Source organism: Neohortaea acidophila, assembly GCF_010093505.1.
Source record: "Neohortaea acidophila strain CBS 113389 unplaced genomic scaffold BDY17scaffold_11, whole genome shotgun sequence".
NCBI lineage: Eukaryota > Fungi > Ascomycota > Dothideomycetes > Mycosphaerellales > Teratosphaeriaceae > Neohortaea > Neohortaea acidophila.
In genome coordinates, this window is record NW_022985520.1 from 107,053 (window position 1) to 126,025 (window position 18,973).

The 18,973-nt window shown below is 56.6% G+C and overlaps 9 protein-coding genes across 9 annotated transcripts; 6 read left to right on the forward strand and 3 right to left on the reverse strand.

Moving 5' to 3' along the window:
• Window positions 1-17: 17 nt before the first annotated feature.
• On the reverse strand, window positions 18-1,271 carry BDY17DRAFT_257445 (uncharacterized protein; the record flags this gene model as incomplete). The annotated part of the gene is made up of 1 exon (XM_033731685.1): window positions 18-1,271. The coding sequence occupies one exon, from the start codon at window positions 1,269-1,271 to the stop codon at window positions 18-20; it is 1,254 nt and encodes a 417-aa protein (XP_033585943.1).
• Window positions 1,272-1,590: 319 nt separating this feature from the next.
• BDY17DRAFT_303755 (P-loop containing nucleoside triphosphate hydrolase protein) lies at window positions 1,591-3,920 on the reverse strand. The gene is made up of 4 exons (XM_033734631.1): window positions 3,450-3,920; window positions 2,539-2,949; window positions 2,123-2,483; window positions 1,591-2,066 (listed from the first exon to the last, which is right to left on the reverse strand). Exons 1-4 carry the CDS (start codon window positions 3,691-3,693, stop codon window positions 1,718-1,720), a joined length of 1,365 nt encoding a protein of 454 aa, XP_033585944.1. The 5' UTR covers window positions 3,694-3,920; the 3' UTR covers window positions 1,591-1,717.
• Window positions 3,921-4,048: 128 nt separating this feature from the next.
• BDY17DRAFT_303756 (RNAse P Rpr2/Rpp21/SNM1 subunit domain-containing protein) lies at window positions 4,049-4,951 on the forward strand. Its single transcript, XM_033734632.1, has one exon. The coding sequence runs from the start codon at window positions 4,091-4,093 to the stop codon at window positions 4,682-4,684; it is 594 nt and encodes a 197-aa protein (XP_033585945.1). The 5' UTR covers window positions 4,049-4,090; the 3' UTR covers window positions 4,685-4,951.
• On the reverse strand, window positions 4,952-6,415 carry BDY17DRAFT_303757 (acyl-CoA dehydrogenase family member 10). Its single transcript, XM_033734633.1, has one exon. The coding sequence runs from the start codon at window positions 6,353-6,355 to the stop codon at window positions 4,970-4,972; it is 1,386 nt and encodes a 461-aa protein (XP_033585946.1). The 5' UTR covers window positions 6,356-6,415; the 3' UTR covers window positions 4,952-4,969.
• A 2,339-nt stretch (window positions 6,416-8,754) lies between these two features.
• BDY17DRAFT_327353 (uncharacterized protein) lies at window positions 8,755-10,302 on the forward strand (the record flags this gene model as incomplete). The annotated part of the gene is made up of 1 exon (XM_033737659.1): window positions 8,755-10,302. The coding sequence occupies one exon, from the start codon at window positions 8,755-8,757 to the stop codon at window positions 10,300-10,302; it is 1,548 nt and encodes a 515-aa protein (XP_033585947.1).
• Window positions 10,303-11,022: 720 nt separating this feature from the next.
• On the forward strand, window positions 11,023-13,830 carry BDY17DRAFT_318808 (uncharacterized protein; the record flags this gene model as incomplete). Its single annotated transcript, XM_033736225.1, has 10 exons — window positions 11,023-11,194; window positions 11,248-11,559; window positions 11,611-11,807; window positions 11,858-12,392; window positions 12,448-12,552; window positions 12,611-13,069; window positions 13,131-13,208; window positions 13,262-13,364; window positions 13,419-13,779; window positions 13,804-13,830. The coding sequence occupies 10 exons, from the start codon at window positions 11,023-11,025 to the stop codon at window positions 13,828-13,830; spliced, it is 2,349 nt and encodes a 782-aa protein (XP_033585948.1).
• Window positions 13,831-14,611: 781 nt separating this feature from the next.
• BDY17DRAFT_37380 (uncharacterized protein) lies at window positions 14,612-15,813 on the forward strand. The gene is made up of 3 exons (XM_033738318.1): window positions 14,612-14,847; window positions 14,912-15,033; window positions 15,093-15,813. Exons 1-3 carry the CDS (start codon window positions 14,782-14,784, stop codon window positions 15,574-15,576), a joined length of 672 nt encoding a protein of 223 aa, XP_033585949.1. The 5' UTR covers window positions 14,612-14,781; the 3' UTR covers window positions 15,577-15,813.
• Window positions 15,814-16,050: 237 nt separating this feature from the next.
• BDY17DRAFT_257403 (acyl-CoA N-acyltransferase) lies at window positions 16,051-16,674 on the forward strand (the record flags this gene model as incomplete). The annotated part of the gene is made up of 2 exons (XM_033731682.1): window positions 16,051-16,382; window positions 16,443-16,674. The coding sequence occupies 2 exons, from the start codon at window positions 16,051-16,053 to the stop codon at window positions 16,672-16,674; spliced, it is 564 nt and encodes a 187-aa protein (XP_033585950.1).
• Window positions 16,675-17,087: 413 nt separating this feature from the next.
• On the forward strand, window positions 17,088-18,914 carry BDY17DRAFT_257247 (uracil-O(2)--methyltransferase; the record flags this gene model as incomplete). Its single annotated transcript, XM_033731668.1, has 3 exons — window positions 17,088-17,973; window positions 18,028-18,440; window positions 18,627-18,914. The coding sequence occupies 3 exons, from the start codon at window positions 17,088-17,090 to the stop codon at window positions 18,912-18,914; spliced, it is 1,587 nt and encodes a 528-aa protein (XP_033585951.1).
• Between the last annotated feature and the right edge of the window lie 59 nt (window positions 18,915-18,973).

Here is an 18,973-nt window from a genome sequence, read left to right on the forward strand (position 1 = left end):
GCATAGGTGTGACGACCTCAATCAATCTTCATCCCGCAAAAGTCCGTTCCCAACCACCCATCCAGCAAGTAGAAGATCCTCCAGTACAGACTCGCGCGGTCGAAATCGAAACTCCCGTCTTCCCTCTTAGGGACGGAGGAGCCGATGACCTCGCTCGTACCGAGCCACACGCTCCAGCTTTGCTTCGGGGGTTTGGGGAGGAGGGCGAGATCTGCCGGGCGGACGCGGGCGGGGGTGGCGCCTTCTATCCGTCCTCTGCGGCGGGCGGTGGCTGGTGTTTGGGGTGCGGGTGTTGCGGCGAGGGCTGAGGATGGTTGGAAGGGGAGTTGGCGGTCGGGGACTGCGTCTGCGTTGCGTCGTGATGAGGGGCCTGGGGTTGACATTGCGGTGGCGGAGGTGGCTGTTGTTGATGAGCCGTTTGGACTGCCTTCTAGGAAGGCCGTGTTTCTCGAGAAGGTTGATGGGAGGGTCGGATCAGAAATCTGTGCCCCCGCTTGAGTGGCGGGGATGTGTTCGTCTCTTCCCGGTCCGCGGCCCTGCCATGGCTCTGCGTACACCAAGCTCCCCTTGATGATATGAGGTGAGCGTGCACAAGCCAACTCCGCCGCCTCCCTCGAGTTGAAGGTGACTTTAATCCAATGGCTACCACCAGCAAAGGTATTCTTCTTCTTGAGCGCTGCTCTGCTTAGACTGTGTCGACGACCGGTCCGACTCAGGCTGCGGGAGATGTCATTTCGCTGAGTCGGTGCGTGGCGCTCGTAGTCCTCAAGAATACTGCCGCCAGAGACGCGTTCGTAGAAATCGATAGCTGCCCACTGGGACTCGTCGGCGAAGCCAAAGAGCAGCACCTCTGTAGCCTCTTGCTCGCCAGTCTCACGGGCCGGTGTTCGCGGCTGCGAAACAGCATTCCCATCCACCTCCGTCAGCGCCTCGCGTCCTCCCCTCGCAGTGCTTTCCTCCTCTTTGACCACCTTCCGCAGCCCCCCAAACACCGCATCCTCCGCCGCCAACTGCTCCGTGCGAATGCGGTCCTCCTCCCTCTTAGGCTCGGCCGTCCTACTCCGACTTCTTGTCAAGCCGCTTCTGCTCCGCCGTTGACTTCGTCCAAAGGGCCCCTTCTCGACGGGTTCACGCCTCTCCGGGCTTGCTGCTGCTGAAGGGTCCACGTCGTAGCCCCATGGCAGTTTGCGGCCGGAGGCATCGATTGCACGGTCTGCGTCGGGCACCGCGTGGACCTGCATGCCGCGGAAACCACGAAATCCAGACTGCATCGTGGGGAGGAGGAGGATGTTTGGGCCAGAGAGATGAGAGTGTTGCTGGCTGGACAAGACTCGTGATGCCTGAGGTGATTATGAAGGAGGGAGAATCACACACAAAAACAAAAGAAGGATGCTAAAAGAACAAGCAGACGGTCGCGCCTGCAATTGTCAAGTGAATGCAGTGTTTCAAAAGTTTCAAGTTCACGTCGCTTCGCGTCGAGAAGCGCGGAGTGGATGACTAAGCCTGCGCGAGCCTGGACTGGCCGGGCTGGGCTGCACATTCACATTCTGGAACACTGATAAAGATAGGGAAGAGTAGACTCGCATGACAAGCACTTTAATGGAGCTTTTCCATGCCTAGAAGTACAACCTATGGAAGACGCCGGTTTCCGTGTCTCATTCGTCCCGACGCTCACGGCATCGCATGACAGTCTCAGCAGATTCCAATGCGTGCGAGCTTAGTCGCCCTTCACGTTCACTCCCTGGCCTCCCTCCGGGTATTCCTCAATCTTCTTCTCAAACCTGGCCTCGATCGCCTTGAGCACCTGCTCGTCCCTCTCCGTGCTCACAAAGCTGACCGCAACACCCTTGGTTCCGAAGCGGCCGGCACGTCCCACACGATGCAAGTACGTGTCGGCGGCTTGGGCGAGGCTGTCTTTGTCGCTCGCGCCGGGGTTGGCGGGAGAGTCGGGCATGTCGTAGTTGACGGCGACGTTGATGCGCTCGATATCAATACCACGGCCAAAGACATCCGTGCTCACGCAGATGCGGTGTGCGAAGTTCTTGAAGTCGGTGTAACGCTTGATGCTGTGGAAGATTGTCAGTACTGTATTTGTCTTGTAGGAAATTGACAGTCAGCATACCGCTCCTCTTGGCTAACACCAGAATGAACAGCAACACTCGGGAAGCCACACTCGCGGAGCAGGCGGTCCAACTCCGTAGCGCGAACGGTGCTCTTGACGAAGACGATGGCTTGATTGTACTCCAGCTGATCGAGAAGGTCATTGAGACGACGATTCTTCTCCGCCTCGCCCAGCTTGATGTAGTACTGTTGCAGACCGTGGAGGGTGAGCTTCGCCTCATCATCGACGTAAATTTCGAGGGGGCTCTGCATGAACTTCTTGCACACCGGGCGAGTGGCTGGGGACAGGGTGGCGGAGAACATCATGACTTGCTTCTGCGTCGGGGTGGCGCGGAAGATCTCTTGTACATCACGGCGCATGTCTTTCAGAGGTCAGTAAAGGATAGGTGGATGAAGGACGCTGGATCTCCAACTCACCAATCTGGTCGAGCATCTTGTCACACTCATCCAGCACAAACCTCTGCACGCTGCCCAGACGAAGCTTCTTCTCCCTGACAAGCGCGTTGAGACGACCGGGGGTGGCGACGATGACGTGAGGGTGGGTCTCCTTGTCCTTCAGCAGCTTCTCGTTCTCCTTGATGTCGGTTCCACCGTAGAAAACCGCGGTCTTGACTTCGGGCATGTACTTGCTGAAGCGCTGGTATTCGTTGCGGATCTGGAAGGCGAGCTCGCGGGTGTGGCACATGACCAGCACCGACGCTTCACCGGCGACAGGCTCGATTTGCTGGAGGGTGCTGAGCACGAACACTGCAGTCTTTCCGAGACCGGACTTGGCTTGGCAGAGCACATCGGTACCGAGGATGGCCTGTGGGATGCAGACTTGCTGGACTGTGGTGAAAGGGAATGTTAGAGTTCGATCGTCCAAAGCGTTTGAAGCAAAAGCGATTCGTCCAGCGAGGAGCGTCTGTCTGTTCCATGTCGTGTCCGTCTGCGTTTGATACGTATTGCCGATTCAAGCAAAGGTGTGCAACAGGCATCCAAGCCCGATCGTAAGCCCGTGGGCTTACTCGGCCATTTGCAGCCTCCGAGACTCTCGTCATGCGGAGAGCATGCAAGCCTGATAGGGATGTGGTATCCGACTGAGCAGCCAAGTTGTCTCAAATCGTCACAAAACCCTCCACCACACGTCATCGGGCCCATCGTTCAAATCTCCCTCTCCCACCCTTGTGATGGCCTCCGTGCGATTGGGACTCGGCTTCGGTGAGGAGTGCGCGCCCCGTGTATATAATCTTACGATGATTTTGCCGGATGTATGGATGACAGACGCTCCTCGCTCGGTTTCGAAAGCTTGAAGAAGCAGGAGGGGTGGATATAAGCAAGTGACTAACCCTCGGATGGATGTTCGAAGCCACAGTCAGTGATGGCCTTGAGCAGCTCTGGCTTGAGCAGGAAGTCGCGGAAGGAAGTCGAGTGGATGCCGACGTAGGATCCTTTGGCCTTCTCGGCGGCTGCGCCCGAGACCGTCAAGTCCCCCTTCTTCTCACCGTTGGTCGCGCCCGCGGCTCCAGTGGCGACTTCGGTGGGCTGGATCTCCTCATCGGAGTAATCGATCAGGTCTTCTTCGGCGGACATGGTGAATGAAGTGTGTGGAGGTGGTGAAGGGTGTTTGTTTGGAGGAGCGCGGCTCTCGAAGTGAGGCGCGGGAGAAAGGTTGAGGAGGGGAAGGGGGAATGCAAAGAGCCCCGAGTGAAGGTCGCAGAGAGACTAATGGTTGTGTCAGCAGTGACACGATGCGGCGATCCAGTAGCGGGTGGTGCGACGGTGGTGGGATGGATGTAAGAGGGGAAACAGTGAGAGGCAACGTTGGAAGTTTTTACGAATGCGGCGCGACGGGAGGCAGGAACGCGGGAGCGGCCGCAGCTAGCGCCGCCAAGCCTCGCTTCACTTGCACTTCGTCAATTGATGCCTCAGTCACACCAGTCCGACATTCACGACGGGCATCACGATGTGATGATCGAAGAAGTACAGCATGGCAAAGGGAAAGGCTGGAGATGGTGCTCCAAACAAGCATCTCCGCGCCCGAGTGGCTTACTTACACCAAGTCGCCACATATCTGACGAGTCAAACTGGCGTGACTGCGAATCGTGAAAACGATTCTGCGGCGACGCTCGAAGATGGAAATCCAGGAATACAAGATAGCGCTCGAACCTCCTCTATTACTGTCAGGAACATCAATGGACGAGGAAAGCCAAATCTCATTGGACCAAGCTCAGACTCCAACACCCTTCCGGTTGCTAGATCATCGCCCCTCTCCTCCGGATCAAGACTATCTTCTCACCTCAAACAAGTCGCCCGAAAATCTCAAATCCGTCTGGACCATAATACGAAGCATTCAATCTGCAAGCGATGCTCTACTGTTCTCGTCGATGGAAGCAGTTGTCAAGCATTCGTGGAGAACCGATCCAAAGACCAGAAGAAAGCGCACGCCAATGTCGCGGTGAAGCAGTGTGGAGTCTGCGGTGCACAGAAGCGATGGCCTGTTGGGGCGACTAGGCAGTCCAAGGCGAGCACGAGGCGTGGAAATGCTGGAAACGACAATGCAGACCCAATGTCTGCGGGCTAGGCGAGTTCTCCCAGCCTTACGCGCGCCAATGATAGCCGCGTGAGGGATAAAAATTCCCCATCCTGACGGATGGACTACTTGGTCATCACCAGCCGAGAGGCCACGACATTGCAGTCCATCATCGCGGAGTATCCGAGATGAGCAGCATATTTTCTCGACTTGGAAACCGAGAGAGAGCCGCGAAGCAGTTTTGACTCCTTCCAGTGCGGAGACTTGCCAGCTTCCACGAAGACGCTCCCGTATGAACTGCGTTGGAGACGAAGGACAACGTGCATCTTACGCACATCATAGATGACTATCACGAGTATCAATCTTCACCTTCCACTTTTGACACAACTCGTCACATGTCTTGCGGTACTCATCATGCCGCTTCTTGATGCGAGATGCCGTCTTGAGCTCATCACGACCCACTTGATGTCGATGTGCAGCATCCGGTCCATCAGCGATTCTCACAAACCTCGCATACGTCCACATCTCCGGCAGCGGGCTATGCTGCGTCAGACCCTGGCCGCCATACATCTGCATACATTCATCGATAATCTTCACCGCCATCTCCGGAACGAGAATTTTGCTTTGTGCAATGGCGTACCGCCCAGCTTTGTTCCCGTACACATCCATGGTATGCGCAGCGTTCAGCACAACCAGCCGCAGACTATCGAGACGTAGACGCATATTGGCCAGCCTTTCAATGTTGGAGTCGAACTCGCCGATCAACTTGCCTCTTGGCTTCTTTCGGGGATCGGTGGCGCGGATCAAAGCCAACTCGTACGCTCTCTCCGTCTGACCAATCAATCGCATACAATGATGGATTCGCCCGGGACCCAGCCTGCCCTGCGCAATCTCAAACGCCCGTCCTTCTCCCAGGATGATGTTCTTCGCCGGAACCCGGGCGTTTTCGTAGATGTATTCTCCGTGTCCGTCGGGGGCGTGATCGTACCCCATGATAGTCAGATTGCGAATCATGCGGAAGCCTGGGGTGTCTTTTGGTACGATGACTGTGCTGTGTCGCTTCCACGGATCGGGGTTGTCTGGATCGCTGCAAGCCATGAGGATGTAGAATCCCAATTCGTCATTCCATTTGCAGTTGCCGTACAACTTTCTTCCGTTGATAATCAGCGTCTCGGGATCGTTGGGATCGCGCGTGATACGGCAAGCAATGTTGGTAGCATCGGAGGTCGCTTTGTCGGGCTCGGTCATACTATACGCACTGTACGTCTCGCCGCGCAGGAGAGGCATAAGCCATTTCTCCTTTTGCTCCTCATTGCAGTACTTGGCGAGCAGCTCCATGTTACCCGTATCCGGCGCGTGGCAATTCATCGTCTGCGCCGCCCAGTAGCAGCGGCCCATAATCTCGGCGCAACAGCTATACTCCAGATTCGTGAGGCCAGGGCTCAGATGGCCGAACGTCTTCGGAAGGAAGAGATTAAACAGGCCGGCTTCTTTGGCCTTGCCACGTAACTCGCGAATGAGCGGCGGCGACTTCCATCGCCCATACTGCTCCAGCTGCGCTTTGAAGATGGGTTCCGCAGGAATGCATTCCGTCTCAACGAAGTGGTGGACTTGTTTGATCAGGCGGACGGCATTGGGCGAGAGCTTCTCCAGCGTCCAAGGCGGCAGGCGCGAGAGAGCAGGGTGCTCGCGGTCGATTGCTTCTATGGCGGAAGATGACATGAGGAATTATAGATGGCCGAGAGATACAGCGGTATGGGATGTGAGGTCGCGTTTAGCTTTAGAGCCGTCTCACGTCGTTACGTGGGTGCTGTCCTGCTGCGACTATGCCGAGGCAACGCCACGTCGGCGCCATGGCGTTGCCCAGCCGTCATCATCAATTCTTTATACCAATGTCATCTCTGCGCGACAAAGCCCGTACCATACGGACTGGCGATGGAGTGCAGAAAGTGGATGAAATTGTTGCATTCATGCGATCCTCGTCGTGAGCACGGATCGCAACAACCTTGGGGGTGACTGTCGTGGCCTGCAGCATCACTGCACGCCTCGGTATCCTTCTACGAATGCCAGCGGCAAATCTAGCATTCTCGCTTTCACAAATCAGCCCAGCGCCTGTATCAGCTGTGTGTTATACTGCCGCTACTCGCACTTTGCCCGGAATCTTTCCGATGGAGTGCACAGCTAGCAGCTGGGAGAAGCCGCATCGCTCGATCGAACATGCCCATACATTCCGTCACCGTTTACGAGCCTGACGAACTTGGACCACCGGCATGGACTGGAGCTGCCCCCTCGGTAGGCACCCTCGCCGAGTTCGAAGCCTAGTCGTGCGTTTCCACACTTTCCACGCTTCGAGTCCCAGATTGTGCAATGGTCATCGAATCTTGGTCCATCGCGGCGAAACGTCATCTATGTCATTGCTCTCTAGAGCAATGCCAATGTCATTGGAGGCCTTGCCCCTGACCGACGGATGCAGCTGATGCCGAAGACAAAGCACTCTCGCTCGAGGTTCCGTCCGAACGGCTTGGCAACGAGAGCTGGAAACTAACTACCGGACCTGCAGCCGTGGTCCGAACAACGCATGGATCAAGGCCGCAATAGCCATGCGAGCCCCTGAAGAAAATGGCGTGACGGGACGGCAGTCAGGTCGGGTGTTGTATGGGCTTGATGCACTGCCCGAAAATGGATGCGCTATCGGTATGGGGCACTGGATGCTTTGCTTTGGTGCTACGCTCGCGATGTTATGCGGAGAGTTGTGACGTCCGCCGCCTGTGGAATGGACGGAAGTTGACGTCAATGTTCGGGCGTGCTGCGTAGGAGGCTTGGGATAGCCTCCGAATGTGCAGCCAACAACCTCATGGTCGCCACAGTATATGGGGCTGGTTGTCCTAGCACGCCACTGCGCTGCACCCGGCCCGGCCCCTAGGCTGCCATTTAACTCCGTCGATCATTTTATGTACTGATCGCCTTTGCAGCTCGTTCGGACGGCTCGAACCGACCGACAATGCATGGAGATCCAATTCATGCACCCGGAAATAACTCTAACGCCCAAAACTTTAGAGGAGTCCAGTCGAATGCATCATTGTGTATGTTGCGCTCTCGTCATTACACTGATCCATTGGGATGCAACGGCTGCCAAACACACAAGCTCGTCGGCCTAGCGCTCTCTTATCGCTCTGCTCGTATGTCAAAGTCTTAATCCCAACTGCCGGAGCGTTTCTCAACGACTGTCCCGTGCTGATGGCCTGACTGGCGCGAAATGGCGTGTTGCAGATCCTCATAACTAGATGCGAAGAGGCTAGGATACACGGCATCAGGCTTTCAATAGTCCAGGAGGTGAGGGCGGAAGATGCGGCTGCGACAATGCAGATCCCCGTTGAAAGTGAGGTTTCCGCGCATCCGCAGTGTGGCTGCAACGGGGCGCGGGTGACAATTCAGCGCTTTCCCATTGCACTGATATTGCGTGCTTGGATGGAGACATGATGTTCTTGACAGCCTCCACCCAACGGGCTCGGTATTAGAGTTTCGCCGCACCGGCCACTTGCCCCGACTCGGCAGGTATTTTCTGACTTCACCTCCTCGCTTGAGCCACATGCGTCTCGTGCATTGCTGCTTACCCAGCCGTGTAGCCGCGAGCACGCACTCGGAGCTTTCCACCGCGTCCTATTGGTATGTCTACGTGCCGAGTCTTCTCCTTTCGGCATGTCGTCGATGATCGCTCATCTCCTACCCAACGGTGAGGCTCCGCCTGCGATGGCGTGTTCACTTGAGCACAACGTCAGAGCCTTGCGCGACATCACACTGGGGTCATTCTATTTGAGATATCCTTCAATTTGACACCCATCGTCGATCTACTCACATGCTTCTGACATATGCAATGGCGTGCTTCACAAACAATTGCGTGCCCATAGCGATGCGGAAAGACAGGTCAGATCGACTTCCAAGCGCGATGAATGTATAAGAAGACGTCGATATTCCTCTCGATTCCTGCTGCTTTCCTCTCAAAGTCACTGAGTTGGTTTACCGCATTTATTACTTCGCTTCTTACTCATCCATCTTTCACGATGCATATCTCCAGCGCACTCCTGTGCGCCTACATCTCCACGGCCGCGGCTCTTTGCCCCATGGCAGAGCTGTCGAAACGTGGACTGGCCCCTCCCGACCTCGAAGAGAAGTACAAGCGTGGTGAGGGCATTGGCGCACCCGGTCAAAAACGTCAGGCCAACGACCCGCCAGTCCTCGACCCTGTCTCGGGCCTCCTGTCTCCAATCGGCCTTGGTTCCCTGACCCCTAAACGTCAGGCCAACGACCCCCCTCTTCTCGACCCTCTGTCCGAGATCCTCTCTCCTCTCGGCCTTGGGTCTCTGGTCCCTCGCTCGGCGCAACACGATCTTGCTCGTGAACATCTCCGCGCCCGCCTGGAGGAACGCGATGAAGATGTCGACATCGATGCCCCTATCCTCACACCCAAGGCCCACAAGCGCCATGTGGAAGAGCGTGGCTTGCTGGGAGGCCTTCTCGCCCCCTTGACTGGCATCCTCGCCGGCCTTGATGTCCCCACACCCCAGGCATCTGGCGAGCAGGCTATCCCGGGCAACGACCCTGCGCATCAGTACCAGCCTCCCGGCCCCACCGACATCCGTGGCGTCTGCCCGACACTCAACACTCTGGCCAACCACGGCTACTTGTCCCGCAATGGTGTTACCTCGTTTGCCGAGGCTGCCAATGCCGTCCAGATTGCCTACTCCATCTCTTACGACCTTGCCATCTTCCTTAGCGCCCTCGGCCTGCTTGCCGGTGGTGATATCCCTACCGGAAAGTACACCATCGGCGGTGCAAGCCCCCTTGTTCCCCAGACCATCCCCGGCGTTCCCCCGCTTGGCATTGACCGACACGGTCTCTTTGAGATTGATGCATCCATCTCGCGATGGGACCGTTACTTTGGCGACGACCACTCCTTCAACATCTCCCGCTGGAACAAGGCCGTTGAAGACGCCAACAACTACGGAGACGGCCTCTTCAACATCGAAGCCATGAAGAACAACGCGGCCGATGCCGTGGAATACTCCCGCGCCGTCAACCCTGAGTTCGCCTTTGGCGGCAACTTCGCCGTCGTCTACGCGACGCGCGCTCTTCTGACCCGCCCGCTGCCCAACGGCACTGACCCCGACTTCCCCAACTTCAGCAACATCGCCTCCTTCTACCTGAACGAGACCTTCCCATACAACTGGTACCGCATTCCGGACTCGTACTCCTTGGTCGACCTGCTCGGCGACATCGGCGACCTGTTCCTGTTCAAGCCGCAGCCCCTCGGTGCAAACGTGAACGGCGAGTTCGTCCCCCTCAACATTTCCATCCCCGAAGCTCCCGAGGAAATCGGCTGCTTGGGCTTGACCCTTCTCGCCAGCGCGGCGCCCAACGAAGTCGAGGCCGGCGCACAAGCTGCCGCTGCTCTCTTCAACCAGGTCTTTACCCCGGTGTTGGGGCAGTCGTGCGACATCTCCATCTACGCCCAGCCGTCCAACGCCAGCTACACCGTGGAGGGAGAGGACACCGCCGCCGGCAGTGGCAGTGGCATCACGCACCTTGGCGAGTGGGACTCGCAGACTGACAAGCCCTCTGGCCTGTCCAGCGGCGACCCAGTCAAGAAGCGATCTCCCTTCAAGGCTTGATTGTCCCGATGGGCTCGAGATCTACGCAATACCACTACTTGGTCTTCCCTTGGTATACATCATCACGCTTCTTGCTTGACAAATCTGAGAAAGTCCGTCTTTGATACATGTTAAAGAATTATCTGTCGCTATGATGAAAGAATGCAGTCGTTCAGCACATCCAGTCTCGCTATGGGATCTCACCAATGTTTCATGCCAGACGAGCGTTCAACGTCATCTCTACCGTTCCATCCATACGGATGAATTATTCGGATGAATTGCCACGTGCGTGCGACTTCCATCTCGCCGTAATTGGCGCAGATCTCCCATGCGCGAGGCTGCCGACTCTCCCGCGCGAACCTTAGGAGCCGCTGATCCGCTTGCATAGGGCGGGAATGGCCTACCCCGCGAATGTGACGACTGCATTCGCTCTCCTCGTACCTCTTACACTCTGCACGGAAATTGCAGGGCCAGCGCTTCCACGCAACCGATTTAGCCATGCGGATCGCCTAAATGCGCTTTCGGGCACGATGATCAGCAAGGCTCCCTACTACCGGGGCCGATGTCCACATCCCGCCGGCGGCCCCCTCTTCTACTTCGACGTAGCCTTCTCTAGCGTCGTGTGGGGTATGATGATCGTCTCCTGTGCTACAACCATATATATATCGTGCGTGTCGGCTCGCATGGCCTCTTGCTTTTCGAGCAGGCTCTTGCAGCAAAGCAGAACAAGCGGAGCATAGGATGAAGTGGACCCTTCTTGCCTCCACCGCTGCGGCGGCGTTTGCGTCTGTCGCCAGCGCCATTCAGCTTCCTATTGGGTACGACAATGTGTGGAAGACGCAGAGCAAGAACTCCGCCGGCTCCATGCCGTTGGGCGGAGGAGGTGTTGGCCTTAACGTCTGGGCCGAGGCTGGTGAGTCGTGCGGTCCATCATCTCACAGAACTAGATCTGACCACGCATTACAGGATACATTTATTTCTACATTGCGCAGAATGCTGCGTTCGACGAGAACAATTCGCTGCTCAAGCTCGGACGAGTCAGGCTCTCCATGGATCCCAATCCATTCGCCGTCAATTCCAGCATGTTCGAGCAGCGATTGAATATCATCGATGGATACATCACGTTCCAGGGCGATTACAACACCACCCTCACCATGTGGGTCGATGTGAGCACCTCTGGCATCCATGTGGAGCTCGAAGGTGATACTCCGATGAACTTGACTGCTGGTCTGGAGTCGTGGCGGACCAGCGGATATACGATGGTTGAGAACGAGCAGCGTAAGTTTCTACCTGAGCGATGGTGATCTCTTGTCTAACCCTCCGGTGCAGAGCAAACGTCCTGGGGTGTGATTTATGTCCCGGAATATATTCCCCTTCCATATCAGTATCCCGATACCGTTGAATATGCCGATGGAGGCGTGTTGAGCTACCACCACAATACGGAGGCTCCTCTATTCGATTTCCAGATCAAGCAGCAGGGTTTGCAGGACCCGGAGTCATACTTCAACCCCATGACAAACAATACAGTAGGTGCGATTGCTTTGACCCAACAATCTCTCACTGACGATAATCACAGTTCGGAGTGTTCATGTATTCGCCGCAGCTGAAGAAAGGCAAGACCAGCAAGGGCAAATACATCAGCACCAACTACACCTCGTTCAACCTCGTCTCCAAAACAATGTCCAAGTCTTTTGACTTGTACGTCGGCGTCGGGCAGAACCAGACTACAGACGTGAGCTCTTGGACATCAACACTAGTCTCTCAGACCAAAGCATTGTCCAAGCAAGTCCACTCCACGACCATCGCCTGGTGGAACGCCTTCTGGGACCGCTCGTGGATCATCATCAACCCGGATGCAGGTGGTTCGGACCCCGGTTTCCAAGTCGGCAAGAACTACCAGTACTTCCGGTACATGATGGGATGCAATGCGTACGGGAAGTTCCCCACGCGCTTCAACGGCGGGCTCTTCACTTTCGATCCGGTGCTCGTTGAGTCGGACACGCCGTTCACGCCTGACTATCGCAAGTGGTCTGGCGGCACGTTTACGGCGCAGAACCAGCGGCTTTTGTACTGGCCGCTCTTGAAGACGGGCGATTGGGACATTATGCACCGTATGACTGCTACCTGCACTGCTTACTGCATGTACTTGCGGACTTTTCTCTTCAGAGGAGTTCAATTACTACAACAATATCTCGCCCAACAACCGGAAGCTCGGCCAGCTGTATTTTGGTCTTGATGTCGGCCTCACCTCAGAGCAGATTGACAATACTGGTAAGACTTGACAGAATCTAAGACATCCCAAAGTGTAGTGCTGACAGCTTGATCCCAGGCCTCCCAAATGTCTACGAGTACGACGCGCAAGAATACAGCGCCAACGAGACGCGGACATACCTCTACCCCGACGGCATCGACTTCAACAACTACCTCTCCTGGCTGCAAGACACGGCCAACGAATTCGCCGACCAGATCATCCTGTACAAGTCCGTGTACGGCGACTCGATCCAGGAGTGGCTGCCGTTCGTCGAGTACCAGCTCGCATGGTACGACGAATTCTACCAGAAGCGCAACGGCTTGCTCAAGAATGGCACTCTGATCATCTATCCCGCTTCGGGGGCGGAGACGTACAAACTCGCGTACAACCCTGCGTCTACCGTGTCGGGACTTGTGCGCACCATTACCGATCTCTTGGATAGTGGCGTCGACTACGTCAAGGGGAACACGACGTACTATGAGGAATATCGGGCGCGAGTTCCTCAGACGCCACTGATTCCGTGCCCGGGTGCTACATGTAAGCCTGTGCTGAATAGAGAGGAGACCTGAACGACTTTGTTGCTAACGACTCGCTACAGCGCTTACTTGCATTGCCCCCGCGCTGAACTACTCTTTCACTGAAAATACCGAGCCGGTGGCACTGTACCCTGTTTTCCGTGAGTCTTCCCCTCCGTGTTCCGAGTTGAGTCGAAGCTGATGCAGTGGATAGCGTGGAGCGAGTACGGCCTCGGACAGCCGACCAATCTGTCCTACGCATACGACGCATACTTCAACGACAGCGAATCCGGCTCTTTCCACGGAGATCCACCCTAGTACGTTTCTCCATCCACACCAGCTGCCGATGAGACTGACCTTACATTCCGCAGCGGCTGGCGCCAAGATCAAATCTGGTGGGCACGCATGGGCCTCACCGACCTCGTAACGACAAACTCCATCTACCGCTTCGCCGACTCGACGACCTACCGCTTCTCCGCCTTCAAAGGCCCCAACTACGACTGGTCCCCAGACATCAACCACTACGGCAGCGGCGCCATCGGCCTGCAAGAGCAACTGCTGCAGACCTTCGCGCACAACAACACGCAAATCCGGCTGTTGCCCGCTTGGCCCGCGAATTGGACGGGCTCGTTCAAGTTGCTCGCGCCGCAGCAGACTGTCGTGCAGGGGACGATTGAGGGGTTGCGGATCCCGGATTTGAGCGTCACGCCGGCGTCGCGCATGAGCGACGTGGTGTGGATGAAGAATGATACGCAGACTGTGGGCACGCCGGCACAGAACTAGATCCCTTCGTCCGCGCCGGAACGTGAGGAGGCTCGTCTTTCGCTGTGTACGATATCGCGGTCGTCATTCGCTTCGTAGGTTCCAAACCTTGCCCCCGGCCCCTTTCTTCAATCCATCTCACTCTCGTGCATACTCGCAAGCGACATGCACAACACCCCTAGCGAAAGTAAATCCCATCTTCAATTTTACCAGCCTCCATGATAGGCGCAAGGCTGTCGATCCCCCGTCTTTACGGTGGGGTCGCCCGTGGGGCTTCCACGGTGTAATTGACGCGACGCACCGGAGTACACGCATTGTCGCGTGAGGTTGATATCCTCCACTTCCCGCGGGCGATCAACGAAGGTATGGATTCGTGTGTTCATTCTATTGTTTGATGTATTGAGGTCATCTTCGACTCGAGGAGATGGGGGCAGCGTGGGTGGGTGAGCGCAGCCGGCTTTTCCAGCCCTCGTATTCAGCCTTGCCATTGTTACATCCACTTCAACTTGGTTCGCGTGCCCCCGCCGCGGGGAGATAGACTCAAGGCGGTAGTCTATGCAACCGACTGGATTATCAGCCGCACTGCCGGTCCAGTAGCCATGTCGATTATAAGCATGTGATGAGTTCAGCATTGTGCAAAGTTGACGTCCTCAGCCAGCCGTTCTCCGCAATTTCCATTTTCAGCCTCCCGCAAGGCGTCTTACGAGGTAGAGCATGGCTGACGTGAGATCCCGTGGCATTCGTGAGCATACGCACATTTTCGATGTCGAATGTCGGTGCCACGCTTCTTCCCTCCGCAAATCTCCATTTTCAGCCTCCCGCAAGTCGTCTTGCGAGGTAGGGCATGGCGGAGGTCGTGATCCGTGGCATTCGGTGAGACAAACAAGTACTTAAAGTTGCTTCACGGCCGGTCCAGATTGCGCGTGTGCAATGATTCCAGTGCATCTTCCCAGGCTTTAGTAGTGCTTCACAATGAGTTCCCCGGAAGTACTAGTGATTGCGCGTCTCCCATTTCGCAGCAAGGAGTTGCGCGTGCAGGCGAGTTCCATCCCCGAACCCGAGCATGTGGTCGACACCACGCTTACAATGAGGTGCCCAACAGGCCCAGGAGAAGACGGCGGCCATCATGAAGCACGTGCTCGACAACGAGCCAAGGGTGAATAAATACGCCGTCTGCGTGCCGGCGAGCGAAGACGACGGCAAGACGATCTGGATGATTGAAGAGTGAGTGCAACGACCTTCCACGGCAGCAAGGCAGAATGTTGATTCGAATGGTGTCGCAGATACGCCGACCAAGCGGCCTTTGATGCGCACAACGCGGCGGCATGCGTCAAAGACATCATCGCGTGGCTCGGCGCCGCTTCGCCGTTTGGAGACGAGCCGCCTTCGGTGCGCCGACCGCAGTACGTGGGGGTGGAGTATCGCTTCACCAACCCGGCCGTGTCGGGGCACAAGGAGCCGCATGTGGTGATTGCGGATTCGGTCTACACGCCAGGCGGCGCGACTAAAGCATTGCCTTCTTGGCAGGCTGTCATCGGGGCCGCACAGAAGCAAGAACCGGGCACGCTGTCGTATGGCCTGCTCCGGCAGGAGGGAGAGGAGGACACGCTGTCAACGTTGGAAGTGTATGAGAGCAGTCGGTTCCGAGAGGTTCATGACTCCAGTGATGCAGTCGCGGCGCATGTTCGGGAGACGAAGAGTCTGCGGACAGGCGTGGAGCATCACGTGTTGAAAGTGGTGGATGGCTTTTTCCATCGCCCGGGATAAGAAGAGACTCGCGGCATCGATTAGCCATGCCGATGAACCAAGGCGACTTGGACTGTTCGTGACTCCACGTATTCCTTCTTTGCTTGCACCTGTATTCGAGTGTATATAAATTGATTGGAAGAGATGAATTGATGTCTCGACACCAGCGAGGCTGCGCTGCAAGCCGCACGTGCCAGTCTATTCTTAGCCGTCAGGGTCCAGCTGCCCAAAACAGCAGAAACACCAAGCAACATCGACGTTTCCAAACACACCAACAATGACGCACTCGGCAATCGTGCACCGCCTTCAGGAGAGTGCATAGAAGACCAGCAGCATCTACATCCTCCCACGACTCTGCCACCAGCCAGTACCTTGCCTGCTGTGCCCACGCCCTCAGCTCCTGCATGTCTGCCGGCCATTGGACCTCAAGCAAGGGACGAGACCGCAACTCCTAACCTCACCTCACCACACCGCACCACTTCACCGCCTGTCAAAATGGCAACAATCACCACCCCTCCAGCCCCCCCACCAACAACAAACGGCACCCCCACCCCCGACACCCTCTTCTCCCCCACCCTAATCTCCCCCACCGTCCTCGCCGCCCTGCCCGAAGGCTACACCATGCGGCCGCTGCAACGCTCCGACTTCCACCACGGCTTCCTCGACGTGCTGCGCGTGCTGACGGTCGTGGGCGAGGTGACGCAAGAGGAGTTTGACGAGCGCTTCGACCAGATGAAGGCCGGGGCGGGCGGGTATCATATTCTGGTCATTTTGGATGGGGAGGATAAGATTGTGGGAACGGGGGCGTTGATTGTGGAGCGGAAGTTGTAAGTTGCATACTCCTGACCTGGCTATGGAAGAGCGAGAGTTCTGGTTAACGCGTGTAGCATACATCACCTTGGACTTGTTGGGCATATTGAGGATATTGCTGTTGCAAAGGATCAGCAGGGCAAGAAGCTTGGGTTGAGGATTATTCAGGCTCTGGATTATGTCGCGGAGAAGGTGGGATGCTACAAGACGATTCTGGACTGCTCCGAGGCGAATGAGGGCTTCTATGTCAAGTGTGGGTTCAAGAGGGCGGGGCTGGAGATGGCGCATTACTACGGACAAATACCTTGAGAGATGGACGGAGGAGGACGACGATGATGGAGGTCTCGAGTATTGGGCGGTCCAACAGCCTCAGGATAGCAACTGGTCCAGCAAGAGACGCACGGAAAGAGGGTAGAGATTGGCCAGAACCTACAGCGAGATGGGACATGTGCAGCTCGACACAGCAGCTGCGCACCAGCGCAAGACATATGGGTGATGCCATGGAATGGCAGACGACACATGACGAAGAGCATAGATCTAGATACACTCACGAACGAGTTCAGACAGCCTCACCGTCGAAGAGACAGCCATCGGCCAGTCGACCTTGGCATGCCCACGGCTACGCAGTCGCCGAATAATTCAGCACCGCTCATCACTGCATCCGCGATATCTGCACAGTGAATACATCAACCACAGCAGGAGGTCGCCCATCTACCACCACAATGACCATCCCATCACCTCAGTCAGATAACGGAGACAGCCATGATGCCGACCCACCATCCACACCCCCCCGCTTCACCCCCCAAGACCGCACCTCCTCCCAACCAGACATCCACCTCCCGGACGAACTCTGGCTCACCATCCTCGACTCGCCCTGCACCTTCAACCCCTCCATCTTCACCGAAATCATGTACAATCTAATCAAAAACCCCAACATCACCTCCAGCCATCTCTTCCGCGCAGACATCTACTACGACTCCGACGAGGCGCGCCCGCAGAACCAGCATCATTTCAGAGAAGAGTATCGGCCTCTTGCATTCTCCCTGCCAGGCTACGAAACCACTCGGACCATCGTGCGGAAACTCATCCCCCGGAATCCGCAATTGGATGACCATCTGCTGCAAACATGCCACTTTCTATTCAAGTCCGATTCAGACCAAGAAGAAACGCTGGTAATCTACACGCCGCACGTCCGAACCGCAGAGGAAATGCCCTTCTACCACCCCGCCGTCTCCCGCCTAGCCTTCACCCACACCCAGCATCTCCTCACCAAAACAGCCACAATCTCCATCTCCTACTCCCTCTTCCCCTCCCCAGCCCCCAGCACCCCGCTCCCCTCAAAACTCACCCGCACCGCCCTCCGCCTCCTCCAAACGCTGCACAAACACGGCCAAGGCAAGCTCTCAGGCTACGAAAAGCGCGTGCACCTCGACCAGCTCATCCCGCAAAAGCGATACCAGGATACGTACGCCAGGCTGAAAGCGAAGTACGGCCGCTTCCTGGCGGAGAAGTGGGTTGAGGTGACGGACGCGAGTAAGCATGTGTTTGAGGACATTGCGATTGCAGCGTTTCTGGTGGAGTTGTGGGGGGATCTGTACTCTTTTCCTGGTGGGGGAGCGTCTCCGGCGGATGAGAGGGAGGGAGTGAATGGAGTGGGGGAAGATCTTGCAGGCAAACCTCCCTTCCCAGGCTTCGTCGACATTGGCTGCGGCAACGGCGTGCTAGTCTACATCCTGCTGTCGGAGAAGTACCCAGGCTGGGGCTTCGATGCGCGCGCGCGAAAAACTTGGTCCACCTTCCCAGCAGAGGTTCAAGCTAAATTGCAAAAGCGCCTCCTCGTCCCCTCCATCTTCCCTCAACAACAACAGCAGCAGCAGCCGTACGAACAACCCGACGAAACCACCCTCCAATGGACCAACGGCCTTTTTCCCAAAGGAACATTCATCATCTCCAACCACGCCGACGAACTCACCGCCTGGACTCCACTGTTAGCATACCTGACTTCCTCCTCCTTCGTCGCAATCCCATGCTGCAGCCACGACTTCACCGGCGCGCGCTTCCGCGCCCCGCCGAGCGTGAAATCAGGCCAGACGAACGGAGTGCCTCGTCTACCTCAACAAGACCCCGAGGCAGAATCCCCACAAGCCATACCCGGCGCAGCTCATATCAACGACATCCCTCCCACCATCAACGATCATAACAAAACAAAAAGACCCGGCGCAGCAGAAACCGGCTCGCTCCGCCGCACAGTGGCGCAAAAGAAAATGCTCTCCGCCTACGCCAGCTTGGTATCGTACGTCGAGAGCCTGGCAGTGGAAGTCGGGTTCGAGACGCAGAGGGAGGTGTTGCGCATTCCGAGCACGCGGAATCTTTGTGTTTTTGGAAAGTACATTGATCTAGACGCTGGTGGTGGTGATGGGGGGGATGGGAGGCTGGAAAGGGTTGTTGGAATTGTGGAGAGGGAGGTGAAGATGAGTGTTGAAGCAGTTGGGAAGGCGTGGGTGGAGAGGGGGATGGGGTTGGGAGCGAAGCCGGGGAGTGGGCATTAGGTGCGGTTGGCTTGTTTGATGGAACGGTAGATGTTGTCTGGGCTAGGTCTGCTAGTGAG